The sequence below is a fragment of the Ischnura elegans genome, chromosome 10 (genome assembly GCF_921293095.1).
Source record: "Ischnura elegans chromosome 10, ioIscEleg1.1, whole genome shotgun sequence".
Taxonomy (NCBI): domain Eukaryota; kingdom Metazoa; phylum Arthropoda; class Insecta; order Odonata; family Coenagrionidae; genus Ischnura; species Ischnura elegans.
The window spans coordinates 89,743,244-89,757,648 of NC_060255.1; the positions used below are offsets into that span (position 1 = coordinate 89,743,244).

Here is a 14,405-nt window from a genome sequence, read left to right on the forward strand (position 1 = left end):
AAAATCTTCGTTTATGTTACAATGAATTGATAACTTCATTAAATACCGTATTTACTCCTGTAAGCTGTGCCCTCATGTATCTTGCACACCCCCATTTCTGGGCCGTCTCGTGAGGAAAGAAAAAATTCCTAACGTTTTTGGGGTGCAGTCTAATCTAGGAACTTGCTAAATCGATAAATTTACGTAAGGTTAAATAATGTATAGAAATGTATTTCCTGCGAAGGTTTCCTAATTTCAATGCTAAACTCTGGAGAAATAAGCGAAAATAATTTGAGGGAAAATGGAACTTAAAAGGCTCACATGAAAATTTGGAGGATTCGTGTGATCCACACACCATTTTTTCACCATCATTTCTGGAAAAAAAGGTGTGCACCTTCTACGGGCAAATACAGTATAATGTTTTTCTTAGTTCATCAATACAGCTGAGTATTTTTTTTTAACAAATCATATTGCAATAAAAAATTTAAAATGAACAGCGGTCATATTACTCCTCCTTCCGCAGCCTTGGCCTACCACACGCTCCATGCTATGTGAAGAAGTCCCTACATCTATCTGAGGCCCAAAGAGAAACACAAGAGTAGGTGCAGAGGAATGTGCAATCTTTCTGAGAATTACATATATATGTATTTTAGCTGATACTCCAATGGTCCCCTTGGGTTCAGAGGGATCATGAATTTTGCAAGTTCGCTTGGAGCAAGAGGCTCTCAGATTTGCTCAAATTAAGGTTTTGCTGGAGTGCAGAGAAGGTAATTCTGAAATACTACATACATATAATACACCTGTATTGGGGCTATTGGTTAATGACAGGATAAAGAGAGGCTAAGTCAAAACATTTAAAACTAATTGATAAACCATATATTTCAGATTCAATATTTTTATAAGTTTCTAATTCCATCCACATGCATTACATTTCAAACCAAAGGTTTTTTTTCCCACATACTCGTGGACAAATATGAGATACATCAATAATATACACAAACATGTCATTTACAATCCCAAGAAATTTCTAGACCAAAGCAGGACAATACATTCAATATGGATAATTTCACAGTACTGGTATTACTATCAGCCACATTGAATGCCTAACCAAAGGTCCCAAGTTGATTTTGTATTAATTGTTCACAAAGAAATGCTAAGCAAAAATCAAGGTACTTCTCCAAATCCAATCAACAAGTAGTAGATATAAAATTTCAGATTGTTGAGAGAAAAAATTTTACCCTGAAAAGCCACCATACGTCATAAATTTGAATTGAGGCTTCAATTGTTTGATATAGTTGATTAATAAATTTAACCTTTCATTACAAACTTTATTTACACAAAGCATATCTTGATCTCACCATGGCAAGGGCCACATAACTTAAAACCAACAATAGAAAAGAAATTTCACATGGATTACCGACCTGGAAAATCATTTTCAAAGATGATCAAAATGTGTACATTTGATAGGAAATCGTATACAATGCTATTCCTGAATATAACTAAAGGATTGTCACATCAAGGGAATGTCAAGTTATAGATCTATCCTTATAACTAAAAAACAATACCAAAACATGATAAAATAAAAGAAAATCATTTTTTCCTCCCACTAGATTAATAAAAACTCTGGACAGTTGGAGGAAAGTGAAGACATTTTCTTTCACAAAAGTATCACAGCACCAACACTTATTACTATAAAATTCATTGCTAATATCATCAAGGGAGACGGATAAAATTAAAAGCTGAGAATATGAACTGAGCATAAAGGCAAACAAAGCACGCTACCAAAAAAAAAAAACAAAAAATAAACACCGAAAAAATTCATAATGAATGCAAAATACTCCTACAAGCACTATAGTTGATTTGATTACACTCTTCCCTCAAATAATGATATCATTTTGGGTCAACACAAAGACACATCCAAGATCCATTGAATGCTACAACATTTTCAGGGTGAAGTATCAGCCACCCCATGGCATAATTTCTTGAATAAATTACAGCAATTTACAAAAGCAAAACATTCATTTCTTCAATCACTCTGATTACCTAGATGATAACATTTCTTAACAGATGGGATGTTTCAGAAGTATGAATTACATTATGTACAAAAATATGAAGCCATACAATGATTTATAGAGAATATTAACATCACAGAGTGTCTCACTGAACATTTCATTCAGGAAAATATAGTCTTTTTGATGGAGTTACAAATTTCTTGAGATCATTCAAAATAAGGCAATTTTGTATACACAAGGAGGTATATTTACATTCTTTTACTCTCCATAATCAGCAAATAAATTCAAATCGACAGTTTGCACTTTACACTCACAGGTAATAAGATAACTTCATTCACAGTATTTACTAACTAATGGAAAAACTTCTATCATCTACTCAGGAACAGTTCATCTCTATTGGTAGAAAATCCTCGAATTATCATGTATATTCCTCCAATGATGATTAACATGGCCGGAACTCCTAATCCAATACTAACAACTAAAATAACCAGCAGGGAAAATTCTTCTTCCAATGGGTAGCCATAACCCACAAGAAAGGTCCTGAAAAATGGAATTTAAGAAAATAAAGTAATTTGTAAATTACAGCACAGAGAAAAGGTAACCCACCTTGCAAAATATATTACCATGCACATAATACAATTGGTGACTGGCCGCACAAATATTTTACAAGATATCAGCATGCTGGAGCCTCTCATTTAACATTTCTTGATAGCATTTTTTGTGGAAAAAATTATTCCAAGTTCATTGTCATCTAAATGCGAATACATGAACTGATAGAACAAACCACCTTCCAATCAAAAGCTGAAATATTCCCATGAACCCAAGAATTTTCAAAGTTCATACACTCCATACAAATTAAGATAAATCATAGGTACGTATCGCAAAATATCAATTAGTAGATGTACCACAAGTGCAAAAACTATAAATTAGAAAATCAATAGACTTGACAGAGATTCAAACCCAGATTTCCCAAATTTGTGGCAAGATCTTCCTCCACCACCGAGTCTAATAGAGTGGTTTCCTATTTTTTTCCAATTATTATTCCTGGAGTATGTATTTCATGCATTTAGATTTTTAAATAATGATATCTATTTTTTGGGAATGAATTACAAGTGAAAATTTTCAAGCACGCGAAAACGTGACGGCTAGGTATGAATGCTGGGTAAAGCCTTTGTGATGTCATTCTGGTTCCAGCTGCCTCCGTGTGAGGCCATCTTGGTGCGAGGCTATGAGCGCCGCTACAATGCAGGCTGCTAGCAGGTAGCGCTTAGTTTACCTAAATAAGGATTATTAATACCCTGTCAAACGAAGGAAATTTTCCGACCACAGGCAATTTTAATGGGTGATTATTAACAAATGCTTCCCTCAGCTCTGTTCCTCATGCATGAATTGGTTATCTCAGACCGCGTAAAACTCCTGAAGACTCGTATAGCATCTAGGTCCCTGTGACGTCACATGGAGTGGCATCGCATGGCCGCCAATCTAACCTTTTTCAAATGATGTCATAATTGACCTTTAACATTCGTCTAAACTGGGATTTCTAAAACCAAATATGTAATTTGCATATTATGAATACACTAATTGAGGGGGTAACAAATCGCAATCAATGCCTTTCGTTTTCTTTGATGAAAGAAACCACCCCATTACCTTTATTTTACAAATTTGGGAGATCTGGGTTTGAATACCGGTCAAGGCATATGATTTTTTCCTCAATAGTAATTTTGCCGGGGACTCAAAGGTATGGCACTATTCTCCGATTATTCCTCGAATAAAATACGAACAAATATCAGTTTCATCTTTCTTTTTTGATAACCAATATTTTCATTTCACTGTGAGTGATGTGGCAGTGGCGCAGGGGGGTGGGGGGGGGGGTTTGGGGGATAAACCCCCCCCCAGAGCTCAGAAAAAATATTCAAGTTTAATCCATTTTACTTAATTGGATTAATATTACTTATAGAATAGTGTAAGGATTAATAAAATATCCCTCAGAAGGCCGTAAAAACTCACCTTTTTGAACAATTTATCTAAACATTTTTCGGGGGGAGGGCCAATGCATCTCTCGCTTACCCTGGTGGGTATTCCATGCCCCCCCAGACACCCCAGAATTTGTTGCCCCTAAAACCCCACCAGCCTTAATTCCTAACTGCGCCCCTGCGATGAGGAGCATAACATCACTCAAGCAATATGATACAGTATGCAATAAACTAACCTCATTCACCTGCTTCAATGCTTAGGTGACATAGCCCATATGTAGGTAAAAACATAATTTTTATTCATTTTCGTCTCCCTTTTAATAGCACACAGGCCTCTACAGCAGGGAATTTACAACAATCAACAACGTAGGAACAATCACGAAAACCCGTGCCCTTGATAGGAGAAACCTACCAAGGCAGGTCTCGAATCCATGACTTTCAATTTGGTAGACAAAGACTTTATCCCGCCACCACCAAGGCCAGTCAAATACAGTAAGTCCGCCACATACGAACAACATGCGTGCCGAGAGCATTTTCGTCAGTTGAATTTGTTTGTAAGCCAAAAAACCTAAGCAAGGCAACGAAAGTATAGTTCATCCTGCAGAATGCAATGCTGTATTACAAATTTGTGTTGACCCGTGATGATGATGAACTGATCTAATTGATCGGAGCCGAAAAAATTTTGGTGCTGGCTGGTAGGAAAAATACGTAAAACACTGAACAGTTCTTGACTTCACATTTTTGACTGTGCCCAATAAGCAAGTTCCTCTACACCACACCGTTTTGGGTCGGCCAACCTCATAGGTGCCAAATTTGAAACTTCGGGCATGCTTCAATTCTTTAAATGTTCGTAACACTGAAAGTTTCTAATCCAAATATTCGTAAGTAGAGGACTTATTGCTTAATAAGTCAGACCAAAACAAGAAAGTTAAAGCCTTGCAAAGCAGTCCATTACATGCTTCACAGCAATTTCATCATTTTGCAGTAAATCCTTTTTTGAATGACACAGCAGAACCTTGCAATAGTTGAAACCCTATCATCTCATGAAAACATATCAGTCAAATATCAAACTGGAGTTCCCCACTTGAATATCATTACTTTCATGGCACAAAGAGAGGCTAAATAATTGTAAAACTTGGAATGGGTGCCAAGGTCAAAACAAACAGAAAATCGGCCCTAAAGGGCTTTGCTTTTACGTTTTACATAGAAATAGTACTTTTTCAGCCACAAAAATCTCAATTGAGGGTCCTCAGTACTTAGGGCCCTTGGGGCACGGGTTGCCATTATTTTAAAGTAACCAAATTTTAACACGTGAATATGAACCTCATTTGGACCATTTTGAGACTAGGAAAACATAACTTTTCTCAATTCTGAAAAATAAGGGCCGGCCTACTGTATATGGTACTTACCATTTGGTATGGGTAGAGATTTCAAGGGATACCAATGGAACAAAGTTCTCCTTGTTTATCATTTGTTTACCAACAGAAAGAGATATCTAATCTACATGCTTTACCGTCAGTGGCACTAAGGCTCAATTTTCCAAACTACATAGTGCAGGTACTAAAATGATTCATACTTCCTCAAAATGTCATGTAAATAAACTGATATGGATATCAACCAATGATAATGTAGGCTACATAATGATATTTTCAATCCGTGTTGAAAAATAAGACAATCTTAGTCAGTTTATGAGAGAAACTTCAAATCAATAAGCTCGATAGGTAAACTGAGGTAAATAAGCAAAAATAAATACATACCACGTAGTGTAATTATTCTTTCTGTAGAAACCATCCTGTGTGGCACCAAAGGAGACCTTAGTTGACTGCACCAGATAGCTTTCCACCATATCACCATAAAATGTATGCAGCAGAGTCCCATTCAGTACAGACACAGGATTCATGACGTTCTCCACAGCATAATCATTGATTTCCGTGGAGTTATTAATGTCTCTTGAATCTGATGTGTACGAAACCCTTCTCCACAGCAGCCAGCCTCCACCTTTACTTCTTTCAGATGCTGATGGAGACACTAGGTCATTGACCTGAAAGTAATTTGTAATGCTCTGAATGATAAATTGTTTCAAGCAGAAAAGAAACCAAGATAGAATCAAAGAGAGACAAATCCAAGACATTATCACATGCAGCGAGTCCCCTTTTATCTCAATGGGCCTTTAACCTAATGCCCAAAGGGTCGTTAGTGATTTTTTTATTTATTTCACACACCACAGAAAACAGCACTGTTCGGCCTCTACATCAGGGTTGATAACATTTTAACAATAAAGTATTCACAAGCACTTAAAATTTAACGCATAAAATATGATTGGCTTTAATCAAAAAATATTTTTATCAGTTTCCTAAAACTTCAAGGCTACATTTTTCACAAAATTAAAAATCAAAGGGCACACAAGAATACACAGGATTTTATGGAAAATCCTCAGTTTGAAACAACCAAGCCTTTCCTGGAACAATTGCTTTCTTAATGTTATTATCCATGAATTTTTTCCCTAATGGTAATATTTACCTAGAATAGGTTCAAAGAAAATTATTTATAAGCTTATAAATAAATTAATGGGAGACAAAGTTATTACTGTTTATTCTGGTGGGGGTAACTAACCATCCCTCCCATTTCCTACTCCAAGCGCAAGAATTACAGCACAACCCTGAAAATCAGGTTTCCCAAGCTTGGTGTTTCACATGCTTTAGATTAAAAGTCCGATTTAGAACATTTATACGGCCTAAGGTCATAGTTATGTAGACATGTGATAAACAGGTTTAAATATGTAGTCTCTCTCACTAACCTTTAATTTCTCTGCATTTTGATATTATACATTATAAATGTGGGAGATGCAGGTGATATCTCATCCCTACCACTTCCCACCCCAAGTGCAAGGGCTAGAAATACCGCAATAATATCAGATAATTCTTCAGTACAGTGTGAGGGTAGAAGAAAGGGTACTGTACTGCATGTAGAACAGTTGAAATGGCTCAAGCAAATACGAAACACGCGGATGAATCCTCAGTCTGTGACATTTCCTTAAAGATGAATCATAAAAACTTGGGCTAATTTATTAATGATTCATAGACAATTCACTGTTACGAAGTGTTTATTAGAGAGTAACTAATAATTGGAACCGTAAAATTAACCATTGAAAGCAGGTTCAAAGAATTCCTTAATTTTCAACTTGCTGTACAGAAGACGTGCTGTTTCATTGGAGTTTTACACTAGACTAGTTACGTCCCAATTTCCCATCAACATATGTACAGAGGGGGTAACAGATAATATCCTGAATTTATTCAACGATGTAGATTCAATGATGAGGGATCAATTTAAGGGAATTTTAAGATGTAACAACACCAGGGGACAGAGAGAGCTAAATGAGACCTTTTCGAAATATTTGAATACATCTTCCACTACAGACAGATGAGAGACTCATATCAGTTGATGAGTCCACGATTCATAATTTGGAAAGGTAAGGAAGCAAATATGTAATACATATATTAGAGGAAAAACAATACCTCTCACATTTAAAGCGTGGGTAGCCACTGAACATCACGGGTACTACCTTGACAAAGATTTGCAGAATCGAATAGAGAGGATCACTGTCCCATACCATATCAGTGTCAAATTGATGTGCTGCTATAATTTGCAAATTTATATCTAGACTTCAGTGCATGTCATACTAATGAATAATACCTCATTTGAAAGGAAATTTTATTCTCAATTCTGATTTATTGTTTGTTTTATGAAATATTCAAAAATCAAGACAAGCGAGTGCAATAAATGACTCCGCACACCATAATATTAGCCGTTTTGTCAACTTCATGAACTTTATAACGCAACCCAGGGAAAACTGCAGCGTCTACAATATTCATCTTCCACGATAAGTTGCAATCATTAATATAGATTAATGAATTGACTTTTGCATATTTTTAAAATGCATATTTTGTTGTAAAATAATGAAAATGTTTAAACACTATCTAGTCCAACATTTTACCCCGAAAGAAAAAATAAAATTGATAGCATCACTTCTAAATTTATTTGCAATTTTTATATGATAAGAAAATACATGATATTTTTGTATTATAGATTATATATGGGCATTAAAAAAATATGCCGGAGCGAACGAATGCTGCATTGCAACGCCTTGCGTGCGAAACTTTGCTTTATGGTAACCGACACTGGCCCGGCACAGGCCTGTTTGGCAACATGACATTAATAGAAGTTATTAACACTCACAAATATAAATATTTTTATAGATTATGAATCATAGAAAAATTGCAAATAAATTAAGAAGTGTTTCTTTTGGGCGCCAATCTGGCCTTTTTCAAATGCGGTTAAAATTGACCATTGCCATTCGTCTAAACTGGGATTTCTAAAACCAAATATGTATTTAATTTGTATATTATGAATACACTAATGGAGGGGGTAACGAATCGAAATCAATGCCTTTCGTTTTCTTTGATGAAGGAAACTACCCCAAAGTCAAAGGCAAAGTCCATATGTCTCGGGGAAACTGCAAGAGGAAAACATAAGGGACTAAAATTACCAACATACCGTGAAAACCCCTGGAGTGTGTTCATCATCCAAACTCTTGCGGGTGAGTATTTTGAAAGACTTGCTGTTCCCTTTCAACTCCTGACTTATCACTACCAATTCAAAAGCAAATCGTGAACTTGTGTAGTCGGGATTGGTGCCCAAGTTGTTCACAACTATGTCCATTTGGCTGGAATTTGATGAGTGGAACAGATGAGGCAGCACTTGCCCATGGTCCTTGTCTCCAAACGAAGTCACCTGCAGCAAAATTCATGCATTGAAATACTCTCACAAAATCTTAACGAATTTTACGCAAGCACCTATGCTACAATGATAATGCGACTTAAATGAAATAAAAGAGGTAGTTATCATGAACTCGATTGTTTCTGGCTTAACTTTGTAAAAATCCATTGCAAACAATTAAAAAGATATGGTACTTTTTCACAAAATTTATTTAAATTCTCCACCTTGAGAAAAAGGGAAGAAGGATGGACTGAAGGAGTTGGAGATACGAAAAAACATCAGGAATGAAATTTTAGCAAATGAGAATATTTTTGTCAACCATTGGAAATAGGGTGGTTTCCTATTATTTTTTTATTGCTTTAATCGAAAGATTATTACTCCTGGAGTACGTATTTCACGCTTTTAGATTTTTAAATGACAACATCTATTTTTCGCGATTAAATGAAAAGTGAAAATTTTCAAGCGCGCGAAAACGCGACGCTTAAGTATGAATGCCGGGAAATATCTCCGTACGTCGTATTTCTGGTTCCCCCTCCCACCCGGTGAGGTGACCTTGAGGCGAGGCTTAGCGCTGATACGTCGCAGGATGCTAGCGGATAGCTGAGTACCTTGCTGGATGGTAGCGCTTGGCTTAAAAAAGGTTTATTAATACCTTATCAAACGAAGAAAACTTTCCGAACTTAGCCAGTTTTTATAGGTGATTATTAAGACATGTTTCCCTGAGCTCTGTGCCTCATGCATGCATTGGTAACCTCAGACGATGTATAACTCCTATCCTCTCGTGTAGAAACTAGGTCCCTGTGACGTCATGCGGAGTGGAATCGCATGGGCGCCAATCTGGCCTTTTTCAAAAGAGGATAAAATTTGACCCTTGCCATTCGTCTAAACCGGTATTTCAAAAACCAAATAATTTGTGTATTATGAATACACTAATGGTGGGTAACGAATCGCAATCAATGCCTTTCGTTTTCTTTGATGAAGGAAACTACCCTATTGGAAATTCCCCTGAAGTTGAGTAAGGCTCCAACCCCAACGCAACCCTCCCTTAACAACACATAATAGCAACCATATAAACAGCAACATAACTATAAAAATAACGATTTATGTACCTGAAGATGTCGCCTCTGCGACGAAAGCGGTCGTCTTAAATAAATTGTGTGAAAAAGTACCATCCCTTTTTAATTGGTTATCATGAAGGTAATTAATAACGTGACGAACTCAAAGTAATTCAAGCAATTACGTTGAAGAAGTAATACATGATTCAATACACATGGTTGTATGGTATTTTGATGAGGTGAATAACAGCTGAGGCAGGCAGACTTACAAAAAATATTGGGGGATCTTAACCTGGGAAATTTTATAAGTAGTGAGTTTTAAGTTTTTTAAGCATTTTAAAAGAGTCATATGATCAATATTAGAACCCTGATAAGTCGAATCTCGATATCTGAACACTCCAGGAAAAATCGACAAGCCTGACACATTTTTTCCTCACACCCATAACGAATTTTTGAGGGGGCTCGAGCCCCCTCAGGCCCCATGGAGTCGGCGCCTATGAGCTGAGGTCATTTGTGCCAAGAGGGATGGAGACCTGGACTTAAGAAGCGCAAAGGGGACCATGGCTTAATTTCCAAGCTGACAGGTCAAGTGCTGTAACTGCCCTCCACAAAGCACTCAGAAGGGATTGGGCAGTCTGAAAACTTAAAGCCATTGCTGGGATTTGAACCCAGACCCATAGGGTGAGAAGCCAATACTCCAACACACCAACCTGAACCCCACAAATGTTTCATTCAGTATTTGCTTGCACATGGATTCAAAAGCAGATTATGCAAAAACTGGATCTGGTAGAGGAATTAAGATGGAACAGTGGAAAAACACTTTGCCTATATTTTATTTTTATTGACAAATGATGTATACCCTTCAACACATGAGAGCTCCTCAGAGCTAACCACTCTTGCATTAGTAGCAGGTCGGTAATTACATAATCTAATTATAATAAGGGTGGGATGGAGCTAGATTATTTTGATCCAAGTTCAGTGGCGCCGACTCCATGGGGCCTGAGCCCCCTCAAAAATTCATTATGGGTGTGAGGAAAAAATGTGTCAGGCTTGTCGATTTTCCCCGGAGTATCCAGATGTCAAGACTCAAGTCATCAGGGTTCTAATATTGATCATATGACTCTTCTAAAATGCTTAAAAAACTTAAAACTCACTACTTATCAAATTTCCCGGGGCAAGATCCCCGATTCGGGCCCCCCCAATATTTTATGTAAGTCGGCGTCCCTGTCCATGTTTCTCTTTCTAAGAATTGGTTACCTAAATCAAAGGCTGAATTCCAATCCAAGTACATACACCACTTAGGTGTATACCATGTCGGTACTAACTCAGGCATACGTTCAGGATGTACAAACAAATCATAATGTACCAACGTACACCTAAGTGGTCATACATTCGTGCAGCCGTTGAAAAACCATGTACCAAAACAAATTGCTAGGTGTTCTATTGTGCTCCAGGATAAGTAAAAAAAAACATAGGGATAAAAGTAGTGATTTGTACATAACTAACCACCATAGTAAATTTTTACTTCATCCCAGCTAGCAAAGATTTGAACTTATCCTTGAAGAAATCAGATATTGTGCAGATAAGCTAATCCCCCACATTCAATATCTCTTTTTCCACGATTTCAAGCATTTGGGGAGGGGTTGTCACAGTAACATACTGCCAAAATTGGCCGCACAGCGGTGCTGACGTCCTCCAATACCGTTAGTATCATTAATGGCTTCGTGTTTACATTTGAGTTGTTGTATATAGTGGTGTTCATGAGTAAAACCATTTATTCATTTGTCTGTATAGTTAAAGTGATAATGCAACCTAAGCACCATTGCTGTGTTCCTGGGTTCGATGTGGGCTACGACGGTATGCACGTGCATGTGAAGATGTTTTGGCATATTAAGTACAACACCCTGGATTGTCATGGATATTAATGAAGGAATCATCGACAGTGCTGTGATTGTGAACGAATGCCAGGTATTAGTGATTGCAAATGTCAATTCCTAGGGTACCTAACAATAATGGATTTTGAATGTCTGCTTTTAAAAACCAAACTTAAGGTACTTCACCAGTAAGATTTGCAATTTATCGGTGAAGGTATGAAGATCGCTAGAGTAATCGCTCCGTGTTCTAGAGTAATGTATGTCATTTCATGATGAATTATTCATTAAATGTATCATTTTTAGAGCAATCATTTTGTTTATTTTCCACCTTCTTCTATCGGATATTTTGTATATACCTAAACTTGCGTAATGTGTAACATAGTGTAAAAACCCTTATTTTTAAGACTAATGCGGTATTGGCTTTCGATAGTGAAAGATTCTTTGGATTATATTTCATCATTGCATGTTATTATATTTCAGTATCCTGTTTAGTATCAAATATCTCAAAGGTGTCTCACGAGACATGATCTGACAGGCATACAGACCTCTCTGAGTGGTCATATATGCTTCCTGAGATGTCTCTGACATATTCGATGCTATATGGGATATTGAAATATAATAAAATGCAGTAATGAAATATAATGTTCGTAGTTCTCATGAATCTCACGTTCCGGACTAGCGATCGTATGCCACGCCGCCACCACCTACCGGTCATTATGGCGTAAGGATGGGTGTATCTCCAAAAATGTGGACTTTCATCTCCGATTCATCCGCGAATACACTGTGGATTCTTCATACTTTATCTCTGCATCCAGATAGATTTCATTATGGCATATATCCTCGTATTTAGGGATAGGCTAAATCTGTGCTAGCTGGGATGTCTATTATACCTCAAAGGGAATTGGAATTTGGCTCAAGGATAAGCTATTCATTGGTGAAGCACAGGTTAGGAAGAAATACAGTAAAGGGGTGAGGGACATTTGAAGCCTTTCTAGCTACAAAAATGTAGTGATTTCATCGACTTTAGCACAGCTGCTGTCTGCAAGAAAGAACAGATGCAGAAGCCAAAATGGAGGACTCGGACTGGGTAAACGGAGGAGAGGCTGAGGGAATTTCTGAGGGATCAGTGGAGCATACCTATATCCAAAGAATGGTGATTATGTTGGATAATCAGTACTCAAATATACTTGATGTTTGATGAGAAGTTTTATGATGAATTCTCAAAGAAAGAAAGCTAGAGCCAGAATGGAGGTCAGGAGGTGCAGCTGTGCAAGTTTTTTAATATTTTCAACAAATCTGCAATTTCAATGTGGACAATCCACAGAGCAAATTATCGACATGCGTATTTCACATCAAAATTCTACTTAAGAAAATAACTTAAGAAATGGCTTCTTCATTAATCAAGTCTAAGCCCATAAAACAGGAGCTGAGAACTGGTTTATTAGGAATGAACTAGCTGAAACTTTTCCTTAAAAAATGTCATGCATATTGGAATGCTTATGAAACCAAAATAGTACATTGGTAAATTTACCCTACCATGAGAAATTAAACTAACTGATTATACACTTTGTATGCTTGATTGCCAAAGAGAAATTAGAGTTAATACTTAACAGCTAAAAATTTTTTAAGCTCACACTCAAAATTATGAAGCAGTGAGTCTATTTATGTACAACTATTATACCATATACTATTACATAATATTATAACATGTATGCATAAGTATTTCTGTGACATCACACTCTTTCAAGAAAGAGATGGAGCGTCAAAAAATATGTAGTGTAGACTTAAGTATTACCGTTATGTCAATACTTCCAGAGCGGACCCCATGATATGATTTCATTTTCAAAATGCTACTATGGTTCTGGATTGCTAGGTCCACATACTCCCAGGAGAATTCATCCAAGCCAATTGCAGTCTTGTTTTCATTATTTACAGACACGATAGACCCAGTATCATTGAGATCATTGAATTCCCAGATCTAAAGAAGAAAAGAACAATTATTTCTCAAATCGATTGAAGACAACATCAAAAATACCTTCAAATTATTACCAAAACTTTAATACAAAACAGCTCAAGAAAATGAGGCTAGATAAAGATTACAAGACACTGATGAAGCATTTTTCCACAGCCTGCAAGCAGTAAACAGACCTTGTCAACTACCATTCCAAAAGAATATGTTGGTATTTCCGTAAAATTCATGTGGGGATCCGTCGTGTTCCATTGGTGATCACCCCAAGAAATAGTTAGATTGGCACTTAGAGATGTTAATGCTATGAGGACATTGGGTTTTCGTGAGAAATCCCACAAATAATGGAGAGAGTCATTTGAACCATCAGCTCGGATGTAAAGCAGCACTAAGGCATCACAATGATCATCACAACCTGGATTTTTTACGGTTGTCAGCTAAAATAAAATTAGAAAGAAAGGTATATCAATGAGATGAACAATGATCATCACTGGATGACTCAGTCATACAGAGCCCCCAAACCACATCTTTCACGGTACCTTACGCTCCAATCCATAGCAGGAAGAGATGAAAGTTAAAAATGCCAAAGTCACAAAAATAGTCATTGCACCACGAAATTTTAACATCATCCTAAAACTCCTCATATCAACATACAACTTCACGGACATTGCTTGACGCACTGCAACCACTGCGTCTACCTCCTTCTTCTAGCGACTTGACACATAGCCCGATGACCCCACCACCACAACAACACGAAGAACCTAATGAAA

The 14,405-nt window shown here is 36.9% G+C and overlaps 1 protein-coding gene across 1 annotated transcript; it reads right to left on the reverse strand.

Annotated features, from left to right (window-relative positions):
- Positions 1-840: 840 nt before the first annotated feature.
- LOC124166401 (glycosylated lysosomal membrane protein A-like) lies at positions 841-14,403 on the reverse strand. The gene is made up of 6 exons (XM_046543925.1): positions 14,175-14,403; positions 13,818-14,072; positions 13,465-13,647; positions 8,519-8,755; positions 5,722-6,005; positions 841-2,531 (listed from the first exon to the last, which is right to left on the reverse strand). Exons 1-6 carry the CDS (start codon positions 14,301-14,303, stop codon positions 2,360-2,362), a joined length of 1,260 nt encoding a protein of 419 aa, XP_046399881.1. The 5' UTR covers positions 14,304-14,403; the 3' UTR covers positions 841-2,359.
- Between the last annotated feature and the right edge of the window lie 2 nt (positions 14,404-14,405).